The 19,546-nt window shown below is 36.2% G+C and overlaps 2 protein-coding genes across 2 annotated transcripts; one reads left to right on the top strand and one right to left on the bottom strand.

Moving 5' to 3' along the window:
• Positions 1-2,935: 2,935 nt before the first annotated feature.
• LOC137728164 (PAMP-induced secreted peptide 2-like) lies at positions 2,936-3,217 on the bottom strand. Its single transcript, XM_068467035.1, has one exon. The coding sequence runs from the start codon at positions 3,215-3,217 to the stop codon at positions 2,936-2,938; it is 282 nt and encodes a 93-aa protein (XP_068323136.1).
• Positions 3,218-9,876: 6,659 nt separating this feature from the next.
• Positions 9,877-14,902, top strand: LOC137728163 (uncharacterized). Its single transcript, XM_068467034.1, has 4 exons — positions 9,877-10,821; positions 11,050-11,169; positions 11,467-12,239; positions 14,593-14,902. The coding sequence occupies exons 1-4, from the start codon at positions 9,877-9,879 to the stop codon at positions 14,900-14,902; spliced, it is 2,148 nt and encodes a 715-aa protein (XP_068323135.1).
• The last annotated feature ends 4,644 nt before the right edge of the window (positions 14,903-19,546 follow it).

Here is a 19,546-nt window from a genome sequence, read left to right as displayed (position 1 = left end):
AGTTATGGGAAAAGGAAAAAGAAGCTAAGAAGGATAAGAGGTTCGGCAAGATAGAAATTAAAGAAAAATGAGCAAAACAGAGGGGAATTAAAGACTTCTTTTAGGGAGAGAGGAGCTTTAAATTAAACCATTGTTTTTAAAAGGTAACGAGTTTCCATAGGGTAATGTGTCATGCATGGGAAACTAGAAGAATGACATCATCACGATGTAGTCTGGTACGTGGGAAATGAAAGAGTCCTATTAGAGTGGAGCATGTTTTGAAAACTTTTCGGCCTAGGTTTGATTATATTTGGCCCAATTCAATTCTCAAAACCGAAAAAAGAAAAGGGCTAATGTTAGGCCCCAAAAATCTTACTTATAAGCCCAGCTGCATCTCAATGGCCGATCGTTGTAAAAATACTATGAGCCAAACCTAAATACATGCAAAAGTGCGAAATCGAGGGGTATGTGAATTTCCGATCACACCATGCCAATAAAATAATAATCTATAAATTGGACGTTTGTATAGCCGCACCAAGCCCATGAAAAGTCATGCACATTTATCATGCCAAGCCATGTTACGACACCATCGTTGTAATTAAATCATGCCAAGCACGCTACACGCTACACGCTAAAGTGGGCCCAAGCCATATTGGGGCTTGCCAAGTGGATCGTGGAATGGATTGTTACAGAAGTTTATTGGGCCCGCACAAGGTTAAAGTTATGGAAGACTTTGGGCTGCTTAGGAGCATCAAAAGTCCAAGCCTATAATGTTTTGTTTCATGTGGGTAAGTCTGAAAGACTAAATTTCCCTTTTCCTTGCAAACCAATTAGGACACATAGGAAGAAACCAAAATCCAAAGTTGGGTTGCCTACAAGATCATGTTCAAACATATTGGATCACGCTCTATTAATGAGGAGAGAAGGGATCTTTCCCTTCCACAATTACACAGGAAAATGAGGATGGAAAACGCATTGCCAAAAGAGAAGCCTATGGAAATTGACCATGGATGAGGGTGTTGTGGGCAATGCCCTTAACCTAGTCTTTAAGAGGTTAGCAGTGTCCTTCAAACGATACACCAAAAAGGAAAGTCATAGATGCGCCTATGGAAAGGAGAAGGGAAGACATGGCAAAAAGATGAAGAAATAAGGAAACCAAAAGATTCCTCAGGGAAAGCTAGAAAGGAGTCTTATGCCTATAAAATTGGAAGGAATTTAGCACAATAGGGGGAGAGGACACAACGTGGGAAAACAACATAGACAACGTAGGGAGAATCAAGGCAAGATGGACCAGGCAAAGCAAGCTTTTCTCTAAGTGTAGGAAACCTTGATTCTTGAAGAAAGAATTCTCCTAGCTTTCCAGGGATTTCTTTAGGTTTCCTTAGATTTCCTTAGCCACTACGAATACTCACAGAACATCAAGAACCTTAGATTAGCCATTCCCAAAACCATGCAAGCACGCATTGAGTTCTCTCTCATGCTAAACCAATAAGCTTTTAGCTTCCATGCCAAGCCACACTTAGGCAAGTTATAATTTATTGCAATTATTCAGTCTTTGAACCATTGATTCAACTGAGGTACTTCCTAAGACACGCTAATTCTTTCAAGGTATCTTAGGACTTAGTACCATAAACGAACTAGGAGAGCTGAGAATTTCCACCAAGGCTCAAATCCAACTGGATCAAAAGGTCCCCAACATCCTTTAAGACCCAACAAATATATAAATTAATAATTGAAGAAATAAATAAAAGAAATAAAACATAAATATTCATAATACATATTTAGGATTTTTTTTTTCTTGAACAATTACTATTTTCTAACCTAACAAAACTTCTATTTCTCAATTCAACTCTCTCAAAATATGCTTCTAAAGTATATTTTAGGACATTAAGTTTTGAAAATACTTGATCTTGTACTTCTTAAATTTTTACATAGAACTTATTATAAGCACATGAAAGGTCAATTCTCCCATAACTTTGGAATGCATTCCGAACAATCCCCTTTATTGTGCGAGCTCAATTATAGTTTAACAGTAGCACTATTTGACTGTATACGATAAGAAGAAATGGTGTTTTTATTTATTTATTTTTTTTTAAAACAAATGATATTATCTACACTAATTTTATTCAAATAGTTATTTATGTATTGCAAAACATAATTTTGGCCCTTTATGTTTTGAATCAATCAATTTTGTCTTCCATGTTTTGACATTGGGATTTGCGTTTTAAAGGTTAACTAGTTAGAGGTCATATGGGTCCTTTCATACTCTCGTGGATATACAGTGGCACGACTTGGAATTTTCATCCTACATTATTTTTTTCTTGTGCAGCGGAAAAATTCATTTTTTTCTCATACAAGAAAATATTAGAGGATGAGGATTAAAAAATAAAACCTCAAATGCATGGAAGATAGTTGTTATGCCGTTTGATCACAACTTCAATTCAGTTGTTTAGTTCTTGTTTTTTGGAAACTTTTTCTGTTGGTTTTTAAATTTTCATTTTCTTGAAAATTGGACTAAAAACCGTTACTAAATAAGTTTTCAATATTTTTTAAAAATTTTCAAAGTGAAAGAAAACCTAATAACTGAAAATTATATAAGCTCACATTATATAATTTAACTTAATTTTACAGGAGACAAATCCCAATTTACAAGTACACCATATATGGATAGTAATAGCTACACTGTGCTTGTATTGAGGGAATTATATATATTACAAATGAAAGTTATAAACACCTGAATGTGCCAATTGCAGTCACGAACGCTTTGCTGGCTAGTGGCTACATGCATATATTAATAGGTTAATTACAAAAAGGAAAATAGTTGTAACTTATTTACTAAATAATTATTTAAGTTATGTTTATTTAATTTATGTATGATCTTGTTCACGCTATTTAGGGAACCATCGACAAAGGGGCCGATCCCTGGTTTATGCCATTGACTTTGTGTCTGTCAATTTCAATGATGTCCTTCACCAGGGCTAGGGCCAGAATTCTTGACACTAATTCCTAGAGGAGTTGTAAGGTTTACAACTTCGTGTCCTCCGGTACCAGGGCTCGGTCCTGAATTGTTCACTGCCTTGAAGAATAAGCTCTCAATCTCTCCAGTACCATTGCGTGACAACCTTGATGAACTGCTGAGTGGTCGAGCTTCTATTAGAGCAAGATTGGAGCATGAGAGGAAGAAAGCAATAAGAAGAATAAGAAAGAACAAGGCAATAGACTTGAGTCCCATAGCCATTTTGGTAATATTAGTCACTAAGGCTCAAGCTTTTTCTCCGAGTTAATGATGCCTATGGAAAAGTGGCAAGGTTGGGGTCTATTTATAGTGCTTTTAGGTGGTGAAATTCTTCTGTAAGGGCAGAGGGCCGGCGTTTTGAGTTATGTTACATGTGGCATGGAAAATTGCTCACTAGTTAGGTCGAAAGGCTTCAAGAACAGTAGGAGAGGATACAGTCGGTGGTGGCAAATCCATGAATTTTTGTATTTTTTTTCGTGAAGGCATTTAAATACTGATACAATAAAAATGCCTATCTCGGCTCTTTGAGGCATTTCATCACATATTGCCCCACCTTATGAGGAATTTTAATGAATCAACTCAATTGTGGAGCCAACGCCCATGTACGTTGTCTGCCAAGTATGGACACCTGAGCTGGAGCATGCATGCCAGAATAGGTGTACTTGTCACACGAGGAACACATAATATTGGTCGTTTTCATTCTACCCGAGTAGATTGGATTGCAAGGGAAGTCTAAGGGTCACCCATGCTTCAGTTTATTTAATTTGTATTTCTACATAGTAGGATTGAAAATTCATCTCATATGTAGAAATGTGTGAGAATATAAATGTTAAAATTCCACATTAAAAAACAACCAAACTTTACGAAGGTTGGACCACTTCTCATTTTATCAATTCATTCTGTGGCGAAAAACCTTGAATTGCTTTCGTATGATTACATGTAGTTGTGGTCAGATAATTTGATATAAATGCACGTACCCTGCGCATCATGAGAATGCGATGTGACAAATGAAGTCATATATGTTGATGTGGCGTCTGCTTTTGTTCAGGACCTGGGAGAGGCGGCTACTTTAGAAATTGAGAATTTGGCGGTACAAGTTTTGTTTGTAAAAGAGCCACCATGAAGCAAAGTCAAATGATACATTCATTATTGCTGCCCCAGTATTGGAAGATCCATGTAGCTCGTATTCTGCAAGATATATTTTACGTGATACGTAAGGATATCATAGCTAATGCATTTTAACCTCCCAATTTCAGGGGTTCAGAATTGGAAATTATGGGATCTTTTGTAGCCCTTTAGACGGCACAAAGACATGAGAATAATGCAAAATATCAGACCATCACTTAATGAGTGATTTGATTGATTAGCTATGTATATATACTTAAATGGAGGGAAAAGGATCATTCCTCCTAATTCACCAAATTAAGAGATCCGTGCTATTTAAATTTGATTCAACGACTACAAATAGGGACCCACTTTAAAAGTTATAATAATTTCAACTATTTGATCAATTTTCAACGGTAAGGATTTTCTGATTTAGTCGATTAGGAGGAAGGGATCTGGAGAGGATCCCTTTCCTAAATGGAGAGAAGAAAGAATCTTCGTATCCTTATCTCGTTTTTAATACAGTAAAACAGATCCTTGCTAAAAAAATGGATACTCGTTTTTACTATAGTAAAACAGATCCCAGCTAAAGGAAAAATTCTCTGCTGTCAGCTCCTACCTTTGGCTTTGGAGTCAGTGGCAATCTTCTTTAAAAATCATTATTCGTCTTTTGCCTCTGGCTTTTTGTTTACTTTATTTTGTGTTTAATTGTCATCGTGAAACGTTTTAATTACTGTGATAGTCGTCATTTTTTGACCCACGTACATAGATATTACAAGGTTTTGGATCCAGTTATCACATTCGATATGGGGTTGAAGGTATAAGTCATGGAAGATGTCGAATTGCATCGGGATCGAGTTTAGTCAGTACGACACTTTGGGTTTTAGCCAGTGCAAAGATATGCCTTTCGAATGTTCAGAGGATGTGGAGCGGGGACATGATTTTATTATTTTATTTTGTTTTTGTTCAATAATTTTCAAGAATTGTCTTGGAGTTTGGTTTGATTTTTCTTTCTAGGAGAGTTTGCTAGTTTGATTGATCTCTATAGGAGAGTGATTGATTTTAATTTTTGTCACGGCCCAAAAATGTAACGCGACAGTGCCACGAATCTTAAAAACGCATGAGAGTTGTATGCTCCATTCTCAAAACACGACAATTCTCCTATATTTTTAAGATACACAAGGCCTCTAAAACTAATAACCAAATAAACATTCGAGTTCAAGCAAAAGCCATAACATTCAAACCATCTCATAAGCAACCTTTTTACAAAAGAAATCCCAAATTTTCAGTTTACAAAAGCCAAAGAAGTAATGGGTTTAGATAAACATATACATAAGCAAAAGAGGCTATACATAAACAGTTTTCACTGAAACTAGAAAATCAATATTTACATTTCAAAAGCTGATTTTCTGACTCAAAAGCTTTGAGGTTGACAAGCTACAACCGCACACCTTAGTACAACTCGCACAGCACCTGAAAATGTAGGGTTGAGTATCACATACAATCCTTTACACCCCTTCGGGAGGCACCCTAGCTTGGTTTGAAACTAGATGTACCTTAGTACTACATATAAAGAAAACATTTTGCACAACAAAATCCTTTGGCTTGAGTTAAAATTTATTTCATGCTCATACAAGTAACTATAGTGGGATCTTGAAATTCTTTCTGTTCTGACAACTGACTACCCATACCTAAAATAAAATTCTCAAGTAATACCAACACAAGGTAGGGTAGTGAGAGTGTCCACTTACAACCTATACCACATAGACACAAGTACCCTCCCCTTACGGTTAATGGTACGAGTCCATTTGTATAGGACCCTCCGGAGGTTTAGGGAATCGAAGTCCAAGGTAGTCACACAACCCCCCTTACTCTCAGGTCGTCATTACAATGTAGAATAATATAAATCACATGCTAGAAAACTCAAACTCCTTTTCCTAACATGCAGTTCTATGATAAGCTTATATATATATATATATATTTTATATCAAATTTACTTGTCTTTTCTTAATTAGTTCCTTATATTTTTGAGCTATTTACCTTGTTTTTGTGTCTTGTAGGATTTGTCCAAAAAATAAAAGAAAAATAGCACAAATGAGATTTTAAGTAACAAATTCGTCAAAATTGCCTGTGTAGATCCGCTAACTTTGGAAGCAAGTTGCGAATAGCTCAGAAAGAATTAGAGAATGTGCCTTATATGTTGGAAAGCAATGGATGTCTATTTTCTGGAGCATTTCACGGTTTGCTAATATCATTTTTCTAGAAGAAGTTATGGTCATTTTAACATTGAAAGGTTCCCAAGAGACTGAACAGTTTGTAACTGACAAGAAAGCATTGAAGGCAATAAATGCAATAAATCTAGCAGTCAAAATTGATGCAGCCAAGAAAAAGCCAGCTGACTCCCATTCAAATATCGGAGGAAATGGAATTAAAGATGAGGATTAAGTGAGACTAATAGGCATAAAGGCTACCTAAAGAGTAACAATTGTTGTACCATTTCCTCTCACTTACTGTCATCATTAAATGGCTGTTAGTGGGGTGTGTTATGGAGAAGAAACTGGGGCAGCAAGCAAGAACAAAAAGGCTGCAGGTTGCAACAGGAAAGTGAAAAAAAATAGAAAAAAAAAAAAAAAAAAAAGGTTGCAGGTTGCAAGTAGAAAGGAAGGAAAAAAGACAAGGCAGCAACGTTGGGGAAGGAAGGAAATGAAGGAGGAAATCTTGGCATTCACTTCTTTCGGTTTTATCTTCTCAAATCCACGTCTTTCTTTTGTTTAATTTGAGAATAATGTGTAACAAAATTTTTAGTAGTTAGGGGCTGTTTTGAAGCCCCGAATATGATTGCAAATGTGTTATGACATTTCGTTGAATTACTTTTATGAATGGTTGAAAATTGGTTCATTACTTGTCTCATTGATGAATTCTTTATATGTTTTCTATGGATGCATACTTAGTAAGCATATCTAGGATTCTAATGCTATGAATATGTGTGTGTCTGCCCTTGTCGAATAAGGACCTACATATGTTCTAGAGTAGTACTTGTTAATTGCGATTAACATGTGAACCAATTTCTAGTATACGTAAGACAATGCTAGTACTTATGATGCCTTGTGATGATTCAAACTCTTTTCGTTCTTAATGATTTCTACTTTTTGAATCTATGAACACGCTATTCTAGATTGCATGCTAGGGACTAAATTCAGTTGAAAACGTCATTCTCTTAACATACTATATAAGAAAGAGTAATATGTTGAGTTCTAACAGTGAGCCAACTTGAGCATCTTCATCCAGAAATAAAAGGAATTTGATTGAAACATAGCATGTTTGCATGATTATTTGGTGGTGGATAGCAATTCCCTTAACTCGTTTTTCTTAATTTGTGAACTACTTAAAAATCTATTTCTGTTCTGTTTTTGTTCGATTTAATTTAAATATCAAATCAAGTCCAATAATCCCAAACATTTGAGTGTAGCTCTGTGTGTCTAGTATCTGTATATAAAATTTCGTAGACTTTAGATAAGTGTAAGTTGGTCTAATAATTATTTTTCGGTGGCTGGTCAGTCTGGACAACAACCCAGTTTTTGTGACATTTTAAGTAGTTGGATGAAACAATCTTCTACAGCAAAGACCCTTATTTGACAAATCTTAGTGTTTATAAGGAAAATCAATAGGACATTTGTGTGCTACTTTGTGGTGTGCTTTTAATCCTATCAAATTTTTGGTGCCGTGTCGCCGGGGATTGTTATTTCTAATTACTCATTTTTCTATTGTTTTCTTTTCTTGTCTAATTAGTGTTTTTGTTTTTGTTTTTATTTTAGGTAATCTTTGTAGTACATGCATACTCGAAGGTGCAAGAGCATTGATCTAGCTTCCTACGATCTTGAGCTTGACCGAACACTTCGAAAGCTTTAGAGAAAAATCTAGCAGAAGTGTGCATCAATGTCTTTACCACCATCTTCTCCACCATATTTGAGTTCGAAAAAGGAGGAAGAACCATAAGAAGGCATGGCTGATAACTGTACTTTGAGGGAATTGGCAACGCCAAATACGAATCAACAACCATTGTGCATCACATATCCAAATGCAGAATGAGGATTTAAGCTCAAGTATATCATGATTCACCACTTGCCTAAGTTCCATTCTACAGAGGATGCCAACAAGCATCTCATGGAGTTTCATGTGGTATGCTCGGGAATGAGACCAACAAATGTGGATGAGGAGCAAGTTAAGTTGAGGGCATTCCCATTTACATTAGAAGCTAAGGCAAAGGATTGACCTTACAATTTACCTTCGGGATCAATGAACACATGGAACCAGGTGAAGCAAGCATTCTTGGAGCAATATTTTCCGGCCACAAAAGTTGCAAGCATAAGGAAAGACATATGTGCAATCCAACAACAACATGGAGAGCCATTTGGAGATTACTATGAATGATTCACACATTTGGTTGCATCTTGTCCTAATCATCAAATTTCATAGCATCTTTTAATACAGTATTTTTATGAAGGATTGTGTGGTACTGATCGTGTAATGCTTGATGTAGCAAGTGGAGAAGCATTCATGGACAAGACACCAACAAATACTAATGCGTTATTAAAAAAACATTGCTTGCAACACACGACAATTTGGAGGGAGAGATAAGCTACCTCTTAAGAAAGTTAACGAGGTAAGTGCTAACTCTAGTATTGAATTACAATTAGCTAACTTGACTAATCTTTTGCAACAGGTTATGGTGGCTCCAAAACAATTGTGCGGTGTATGTTTAATGATAGGACATGGCACAGACATGTGCCCTTCGTTGATGGATCAAGGTGGTCTTGAGCAAGCTAATGCATTATGAGGGTTTCAAGGGCAACAAAGGCAAAAGTATGATCCATACTCCAATAACTAAAACGCAGGCTGGCATGATCATCCACACTTAAAGTGGAACAATCATGACAACGAACAACAATCTATTCCCAACAACTATAATCGTCCACCTGGCTTCTTTCAAGCAAGATCGCAAGCACCATTTTAGCCTTAACAACAACAAGCTCCATGTAAGTTTCTTGAGGATTTAATTGCTTCATTAGCTAACTCTACTTAATCTCATCAACAGAAAAAGAGACAAAGCAATTGAAAACCTTGAGCGCCAAATGAATCAGTTAGCAAGTTTGATGGGGGCAACAACACCAACCAGGAAGGTTGCCTAGCCAAACCGTGGTGAATCCAAATGTAGAGCAGATGAATGTTGTGACTTTAAGAAGTGCAAAAGAAGTTTTTAAGCAGCTGAGGATGCAAAAGAGGATTAGAAAATATACAAATGAACAAGGGGAGCAACAAACCAAAAATCTTGAGCAAGATAAAGCTTCAACAGAAACTGAAAAGTCTCCTAAAGCTACATAATTGAACAAAAAAGATTTGGATAAGGTAAGTAAGGAAGTTCAAAATTCATTTAACTCATGTGTCCCCGTTCTTTTTCCTCGTAGGTTTATGAAGTTTAAGAAAGAGCAAACCGATAAGGAAATCTTGGATACTTTCCGGAAAGTCCAAGTGAACTTACCTCTTTTAGATGCCAAAAAACAAATGCCCAAGTACGCAAAGTTCCTTAAAGAGCTTTGTACGAACAAGAGGAGATTCAATGATCAAGAATAGTGGCATTAAGCGAGGAAGTATCAGCTGTTTTGCAGAGGAAGCTGCCATCGAAGTTGAAAGATGTCGGTAGCTTTACCATTCCATGTGTAATCGAAGGGAAATAATTTGGGAGAGCATTGTGTGATTTGGGGGCATCCATCACTCTGATGCCATATTTAGTGTATGAATCATTGAACCTTGGAGACTTGAAGGAAACAAAGGCAGTAATCCAGTTGGCAGATCGTTCAAATAGATATCCTAAAGGCCTATTGGAGGATGTACTTTTGCAAGTGAATGAGCTCATTTTTCCTATTGACTATTTTATTCTTAAGATGGAACATGACCCTATGCCTACTACATTTCCTCTTATATTGGGAAGACCATTCCTTAGAACGGCGCGTACGACGATTGATGTCTACTATGGTACCTTAACCATGGAAATTGATGGAGAAAGCGTCAAGTTCAGAATCTTCAATGCTATCAGGTACCCTAGTGATTTTGAATCTCGTTTTTCTATTGGTGTGTTTGACTATTTTGTGCATGCTTGTTTTAATGAAGGTATAAGACAAGATAATTTAGAGAAGGCATTAGTGCAAAGCATTTCACATGGGAAGCTTAATTATTCTGAGCACATTGAAGAAGAATTAATCCAAACAGTGGCAGCTCTTGAGTCACTTTCACCAATTTGTGGTAAGTCTTATTCCTATTTTATTTCTCTTCCTACTTTTAACGAAAAAACTCTTCCTTCTGTGATTCAGGCACCCAAAATGGAGCTTAAACTGATTCCTAAACATTTGAAGTATGCATTTTTGGGAGAGGATGAAACATTACCGATCATCATATCATCAACACTCATAGCAGAAGATGGGGAAAAACTGATCCGGGTACTGATGGATCATAAAACTACTATAGCTTGGAGTATTGTTGATATCAAAGGTATAAATCCAGTTACATGTATGCATAAAACTCTGTTAGAGGAAGGTGCAAAACCAACAAGGGAAGCTCAGCGCCGTCTGAACCCACTCATGATGGAGGTCATCAAGAAAGAGGTTATCAAACTTCTTGATGTTGGCATCATATATCCTATCTTGGACAGCAAGTGGCTGAGTCCTGTTTAAGTAGTTCCTAAGCGATTTGAAGTCACAATTGTTAAGAATGAAGCTAGTGAGCTAGTGCCTACACGTGTGCAAAATAGTTGGAGAGTCTGTACAAATTATCAGAAGATAAATAGCACCACACGCAAGGATCACTTTCCAGTCCCATTCATTGATTAAATGTTAGAAAGGCTAGCTGGTCATTCTCATTATTGCTTTCTTGATGGCTATTCTGGATATAATCAGATTGCAGTTGCTCTGGAGGATCAAGAAATGACGACTTTCATATGTCCATTTGGAACATTTACATATAGGAGGATGCCGTTTGGACTTTGCAACGCCCCCACCACATTTCAAAGGTGTATGGTAAGTATCTTTTCTGATATGATTGAGAAAATCATTGAAGTGTTCATGGATGATTTTTCAGTTTATGGTGATTCTTTTTATACATGCCTACATAATCTGTCCCTAGTTTTAAAATGTTGCCAAGAATCTAATCTGGTCTTAAATTAGGAAAAATGTCATTTTATGGTGTCACATGGATTAGTTCTAGGGCATATCATATCTTAAAATGGAATTGAAGTTGATAAATATAAAGTAGAACTTGTTAGTTCTTTACCCATCCCTACTACTGTCAGGAAGATTTGTTTTTTTCTTGGACAGGCAGGTTTCTATCATAGGTTTATGAAGGGCTTCTCAATGATTTCTAGACCCTTGTGCCATTTGCTTCAAAAGGATAAAACATTTGATATGAATGAAGAGTGTGTCGTAGCATTCAACAAGCTTAAGGAGTTGTTATCCACGACTCCTGTGATCATGCCACTAGATTGGAGTTTACCTTTTGAGTTGATGTGCGATGCTGCAGACTATGTCGTCGGTGAAGTTCTAGGGCAGCGTGTCAACAAAGTGCCACATGCCATCTATTATGCATCTCAAACACTCAATGATGCACATTTGAATTATTCAACAACAAAGAAGAAGCTTTTAGTTGTTGTTTTTGCCTTAGAAAAATTTAAATCTTATTTGATTAGAACTAAAGTTATTATATTTTCTGACCATGCAACTTTGAAGTATTTACTCACAAAAAATGATGCAGAATTGAGACTCATTCGATGGATACTTCTGCTTCAAAAGTTTGACTTAGAGATCAAGGATAAGAAATGGAATGAGAATGTTGTAGATCATCTTAGCAGACTTGTGCATTCAAACACGGAGGAAAATCTCATCCCTTTACGTGATAGTTTTCCAGATGAGCAATTGTTTTCATTAAAGGCCACTGACCCTCGGTATGCAGATATTATCAATTACAAGGTCACCAAAAAGATTCTGGATGATTTTCCACGTGCTCAGAAAGATAAGCTTGTCAAAACCGCCAAATACTACGAGTGGGATGATCCTTATTTGTGGAAATATTACCCTAATCAATTGATTAGAAGGTGTGTCCTCGAATTTGAGTTTAAATTTATTCTAACGTTTTGTCATTCTTATGCATGTGGCGGCCATTTTGGAGTAAAGAGGACATCCTTTAAGGTGTTAGAGAGTGGTTTTTATTGGCCTAGTTTGTTTAAGGATGCGTACAAGTTTTGTGCAACATGTGATCATTGTCAATGAACTGGTAACTTGGGTCCAAGAGATCAAATGACACAAACCCCTATTTTGATTGTTGAGATCTTTGATGTGTGGGGCATTGATTTCATGGGACCTTTTCCATCTTCAAATGGTTTTCTTTACATTTTATTGGATGTGGATTATGTTTCTAAATAGGTGGAAGTGAAAGCCACCAAAACTAATTTTTCAAAAGTTGTTTAAGATTTTATTAAGACTAACATCTTTGCAAGATTTGGAACACCTAGAGCAATCATCAGCGATGGAATGAGTCACTTTTGCAATAGAACATTTGAAGCATTTCTTAGGAAGTACAATGTCACAGATAAGGTGTTTACACCTTATCATCCGCAAACTAATGGTTAAGCAGAAGTATCAAACCGTGATGTGAAGCAAAATTTGGAGAAAACTGTGGGTCCTAGTATAAAGGATTGGAGCATACGCTTGAACGATGCATTGTGGGCTTATAGGATTGCCTATAAGAGTAATTGGAATGTCCCCATTTCAGTTAGTTTATGGGAAACCATGTCGTCTTCCAGTAGAGTTAAAACACAAAGCTTATTGGGTGATCAAAGCTTACAACATGGACATGAGTGTTGTTGGACAGCACAGGAAGCTTCAATTGAATGAGTTAGACGAAATCCGAAATGATGCATACGAGTCTAGTCGAAGATACAAGGAGAAATCAAAGGCATTTCATGACAAGATGATATCAAGGAAGAGCTTTGCCATTGGACAAAAAAATTTTCTATTTAATTCTCGCCTTCGGTTATTTCCAGCTAAGCTTCGTTCTCGATGGGTTGGTCCATTTGTTATAACTAATATTTTTCCTCATGGTGCAGTGGAAATCCAAAGTGCAAAGATTGGAAACGTGTTCAAAGTGAATGGACATAGACTCAAGCCATATTATAAGTCTTTTGTGGAGCATGATGTAGAGGTTGTACCCCTCCGAGAACCATCTCCCCTTAGATGATTGCTTTTGGTACCGTCTGGCTGCGGACGTAAATGAGCAAGCGCTTATTGAGAGGCAACCCAATGTTTCTATTCATTGTCTTTTTTTGTCATTTTCAATTTTCTATTTGCTTTTTCTAAATTTTCTTGCATGCTAGACTAAATTATTTCTTTTCTTTGTAAGAACATTTGGTTATGTCCACCCTTGGAGTTGATTGCAGAATTGAAGTTTAGGGGTCATCACTTGATTTTCCTTACCCCTAGCTAGTGAGCAATGTGAGATTGTCTTATGAGAAATCTTTGTGAAGTACTTTGAAGGAGTTTGGCAAAAGAATAAGTGTGGGGGTATTTGATGTTTGTATTTAGTTATGTGCAAAATTGGTTCCACAAAAAAAAAAAAAAAAAAAAAAAAAAAAAAAAAAAAAAAGAAAAAGAAGAAGAAAAAGAAAAATTGTATACAAAGCAAAGTTTTAAGTTTTATTTTAGAGGTGTGGTCGGAGGTATTAGTAGAGTGGTTGGAGAGCTTGAGTTCTTATAAATCTCAACAAGAGAATTGCTTGCAATGTAGCTTGGAGCTTGTGTTTACCTATCTTTCATTTCTATAACCCTCTCCCTAAACCTCATTACAACCAATAAAAGTCCTCTTGATTTAAGTTTTGCAATTATGATTGTGGAGATGAGATCTTTATGCAAGCTTATGGTACATCTTTCACATTTGATTCTTTGAGTGAAACACGTTAAACTAAACGTATGTGCGATTGAGTGTATGTCCCATGAAAAGGTCACTAGTTTGCATGTGGTGTTTTAAAAAAATACTTGAAATTGCATTAGTATGCCTATTACACACACTACACTTCAGGGATGATTAAAAGGTTACTACTAACATTAGAATAAGGAAGATGAGCTTGGATTATCTTGTTTGGTGCTAGCTAAGGTTCTTGATGATTTATTTTCTTGAGTGAAATTCTATGAGGGTCACATAGTGGGGAACTAATGTTTTTCAGCTTGCCACTTTTTCATGTTTTCTTTGTTTTGCCCTAAGTTTGGGGGTATTTGATAAGCTCATATTTATATATATTTTACATCAAATTCACTTGTCTTTTCTTAATTAGTTCTTTATATTTTTGAGCTATTTAATTTGTTTTTGTGTTTTGTAGGATTTGTCAAGCAAAGAAAAGAAAAATAGCATAAGTGGGATTTTAAGTAACAAATTCGTCAAAACTGCCTGTGCAGATCTGCTGACTTTGGAAGCAAGTTGCGAACAGCTCAGAATGAATTGGAGGATGAGCCTTACATGATTGGAAAGCTACGAATGTCTATTTTATGGAGCATTTCATGGATTGCTAATATCATTTTCCTAGAAGAAGTTATGGCCGTTTTAACACTGGACGGTTCCCAAAAGGCTGAGCAATTTGTAATTCACAAGAAAACATTGAAGGCAATGAATCCAATAAATCTAGTAGCCAAAACTGATGTAGCCAAGAACAAGCCAGCTGACACCAATTCAAATATTAGAGGAAATGGAATTGAAGATGAGGATTAAGTGGGAGTAATAGGCACAATGGCTACCTAAAAAGTTACAATTGTTTTACCATTTCCTCTTATTGTCATCACTAAATGGCTGTTCGTGGGATGAGTTATGGAGAAGAAACTGGGGTAGCAAGCAAGAACAAAAAGGCTGCAGGTTGCAGTGGCAAAGTGAAAAAAAAAATAGAAAAGAAAGAAAAAAAGAAGGCTGTAGGTTGCAGTGGAAAGGAAGGAAAAAAGACACGGCAGCAGCATTGGGGAAGGAAGGAAAGGAAGGAGGAAATCTTACATTGGGGAAGGAAGGAAAGAAAGGAGGAAATCTTGGCATTCTCTTCTTTCGGTTTTATCTTTTCAAACCCATGTCTTTCTTTTGGTTTAATTTGAGAATAATGTGTAACTAAATTTTTCGTAGTTAGGGGTTGTTTTGAAACCCCGCATATGATTGCGAATGTGTTATAACATTTCGTTGAATTACTTTTATGAATAGATGAAAATTGGTTCACTACTTGTCTCATTGATGAATTCTTTATATGTTTTCTATAGATGCATACGTAGTAAGCATATCTAGGATTCTAATGCTATGAATATGTGTGTGCCTGCCCTTGTCAAATGAGGACCTACATATGTTCTAGAGTAGTACTTGTTAATTGCAATTAACATGTGAACCAATTTCTAGTACAAGTAAAACAATGCTAGTACTTACGATGCATTGTGATGACTCAAACTCTTTTCATTCTTAATGATTTCTACTTGTTAAATCTATGAACACGCTACTCTAGATTGCATGCTAGAGACTAAGTTCAATTGAAAACGTCATTCTCTTAACATACTACATAAGAAGTAGTAATAGGTTGAGTACTAACAGTGAGCCAGCTTGAGCATCTTCATCCAGTAATAAAAGGAATTTGAATGATACATAACATGTTTGCATGATTATTTGGTGGATAGCAACTCCGCTAACTCGTTTTTCTTAATTTATGAACTACTTAAAATCTGTTTCTGTTCTGTTTTTGTTCGACTTAATTTAAATAGCAAATCAACTCCAAAATTTGTGTGAGTGTAGCTCTATGTGTCTAGTGTCTGAATATAAAATTTCATAGACTTTAGATAAGTGTAAGTAGGTCTAATAATTATTTTTCGGTGGCTGGTCAATAGGGACAGCAACCCAGTTTTAGTGACATTTTAGGTAGTTGGATAAAACAATCTTCTGCAGGAAAGATCATTATTTTCATATGGTACAATTGACAAATCTTAGTGTTAATAAGGAAAATCAATAGGACATTTGTGTGCTACTTTGTGGTGTGCTTTTAATCCTATCATTCTAATAAGAAAAAAAAATTCCAATGCATAGCTTGCTTGCATCAATATTTACATACATAATACATACCAAAAATTGCTAACCAGGGTGTGAGTCCCCACTACCTGATATTCCAAGCTTTAGGTTCCAACTTTTTCCACAATTGTTCACTCTTATCACTTGATCTCTCTTAAGCCACAAGAGTGCCTAATCCGGAAAAAAATATATATCAATACACACTTCACATGCACCAACATATACTAATACTTCTCAATTCCATCTGCACAGTGCATATATGTCCCAAAATAACCAAATCTAATATTTATTCATACGTGTCCGAGCTTAATTTACCTTTTCCATGAAATCCATTTAGGAGCCATATATCAATTGCCATCTAACAGCCAAAGCACAATGGAATTCCATAACTCTAAATCAAGTAAAATTTTACCTCTGTCTTCTTCAATAATGTTGTTCGACCAGCCTTGAGACTTCCAAAACTCTCAATTCAGACATGAATTTTCAAACTTATAGCACTTCAGACATGAATTTTCAAACTTATTAACATGAAATCCCCAATTAAAATAAAATTTTGAATCTGCAAATAAGCTTTGAATTCTTAACTTCGTTTATGATCACAGAGGCGAAAACAAATTGCAAATCGGATGTCTAAAGATTAACCAATGGATTTCTTTTTTTTACACACAACCCACTTTAACCCATCTAAACCTTTACAAGCTCCATATAACTAAATATATATTTGTGGGATTTTACATTCCACCCCCCTTAAATAAATTTCGTCCTTGAAATTTGCAGAGTCACTCGAACAAGTGGGGGTACTTCTGCTTCATATCAGATTCTAATTCCCATGTAGTTTCTTCAACTTCGTGATGTTGCCATTTTACTTTGACAAGTGGTACACTTCGATTTCAGAGCTTCTGTATTTCTCGATCAAGAATACAAATTGGACCTTCAACATACATTCCATTTGTCTCCAATGGTAAGTCCACCCATGGCTTAATATGCTGAATTTCTGGAGCATTTTTCTTCAATTGGGAGACATGAAATACATTATGAATATGACCAAGTTGGGGTGGCAGCTCCAATTTGTCAACAACATTCCATACTCTTTCAATTATCCTGAAGGGACCAACATATCTAGGTGCCAATTTTCCTTTCATTCCAAATCGATGTATTCTTTTTTGAGGGCTTACCTTCAAAATTACAAAATCACCAGATTGAAATTCCAATGGTCTTCTTCTCCTATCTGCATAAGACTTCTGCCTACTTTGTGCAGTCTTAAGTTGATCACGAATAAGCTTAACCTTCTCAGTTGTTTCCTTTATGATCTCTAGACCCAAAACTATTCAATCTTCTGCATCAACCTAACAAATTGGTGATCAACAAGGTCTCCTATACAGAGCCTCGTACGGTGCCATACCAATACTACTTTGGTAACTATTATTGTAGACAAATTCAGCAAGTGGAAGATGTACACTACATTTTACTCCAAAATCCAAAATACAAGATCTCAACATATCTTCCAAAATTTGGATGACCTGTTCTGATTGTCCATCAGTTTGTGGATGGTATGATGTGCTTAAATTGAGTTTCGTACCCAATTCCTCCTGTAGCTTTTCCCAAAAACGTAAAGTAAATCGAGAGTCTTGGTCAAAAACTGTTGTTTTAGGGATTCCATGCAATTGAATAATCTACTCAATGTAGAGCTTAGCAAAGTAGTCGATAGGCGAATTCATTTTCATAGGCAAGAAATGAGCACTCCTCGCAAGTCGATCTACAACCACCCAAACTCCATTATGCCCTTTATTTGAGCTCGGTAGATCAGTAATAAAGTCCATTGTAATGCTCTCCCACTTCCATTCTGGAATAGCCAATTGTTGCAGCATACCAGATGGTTTTTCGTGTTCAATCTTCACTTGTTGACATATTGAGCATTGACTAACATAATTGGCTAACTCTCACTTCATCCCTTTCTACCAATACCTTCTTTTCAAATCTCGGTACATCTTATTGCTTCCTGGATGCATTGCAAATCGAGTATTGTGAGCTTCCTTCAGTACTCATTCTCTTCTCTTATCTTTAGGCACAACCATTCTTTCTTTATATCTTAGACCATCATCTTCGTGAACTTTCCACTCTTCTGATGCTTCTCTAGATATTCTTTAACAACTCTACTTCTGGATCATCTTTCTATTTAACATCAGTTCTTGTTGTCAAAACACCTTCAACTAAAACCTCTATTTCATATGCTTCAATAGTTCCAAATATGTCATTTTCAGCCAACATTAACCTTAACAATGTACTTCTCGTTTTTCTACTCAACGCATCAGCCATTACATTGGCTTTTCTAGGATCATACAACAATTCAAAGTCATAATCTTTTATATACTCCATCCATCGCCTTTGCCTTAAGTTCAGATCATGTTAAGTAAACAAGTATTTGAGGCTTTTGTGATCAGAATAAACATAAAATTTACAACCATATAAATAACACCTCCAAATCTTCAAGGCATGAACTATAGCAGCTAACTCTAGTTCATGAGTAGGATAGTGCTTCTCATGTGTTTTCTACTATCTTGAGGCATAAGCAACTACCCATCCATTTTGCATCAGCACGGCTCCTAATCCTTGTCCCGACGCATCTGTGAATATTTCATACAGATCCTTACTATTTGGCAACACCAATATCGGAGCAGTAGTCAACCTTGTCTTATGTTCTTTGAATGCAGACTCACAATCTTCACTCCATGCGAACTTTACCTCTTTTTTCGTTAAACAAGTCAATGGAGTTGCAATATTGGAGAAGTCATTTACAAACCTTCAATAATATCCAGCTAACCCAAGAAAACTTCGAATCTCAAAGACATTTTTAGGTGTTTCCCAATTCAACACTGCTTCTATTTTACTTGAATCAACTGAAACTCCTTCTCCAGAAATTACATGCCCAAGGAAACGCACTTCACTTAGCCAAAAAGCATACTTTGACTTCTTTGCATAGAGTTGGTTATCCAGTAAAGTTTGTAGAACTATCCGGAAATGAGTCTCATGTTCGTCTCGAGTCTTAGAATACACAAGAATGTCGTCGATGAAGACAATCATAAACTTATCCAAGTAAGGTCGAAACAGATGATTCATGAGGTCCATGAATGCAGCAGGTGCATTTGTCAATCCAAAACGGCATAACAACGAATTCGTAAAGACCATAGCGAGTGCGAAAAGATGTTTTAGGAATATCTTCTTCTCGAACTAACTGATGATAACTAGACCTTAAGTCAATCTTTGAGAAGTACCATGCCCCAAAAAGTTGATCTAACAATTCGTCAATCCTTGGCAAAGCATACTTGT

The sequence above is a fragment of the Pyrus communis genome, chromosome 3 (assembly GCF_963583255.1).
Source record: "Pyrus communis chromosome 3, drPyrComm1.1, whole genome shotgun sequence".
Taxonomy (NCBI): domain Eukaryota; kingdom Viridiplantae; phylum Streptophyta; class Magnoliopsida; order Rosales; family Rosaceae; genus Pyrus; species Pyrus communis.
This window is presented reverse-complemented; position numbering and strand designations above follow the sequence as displayed.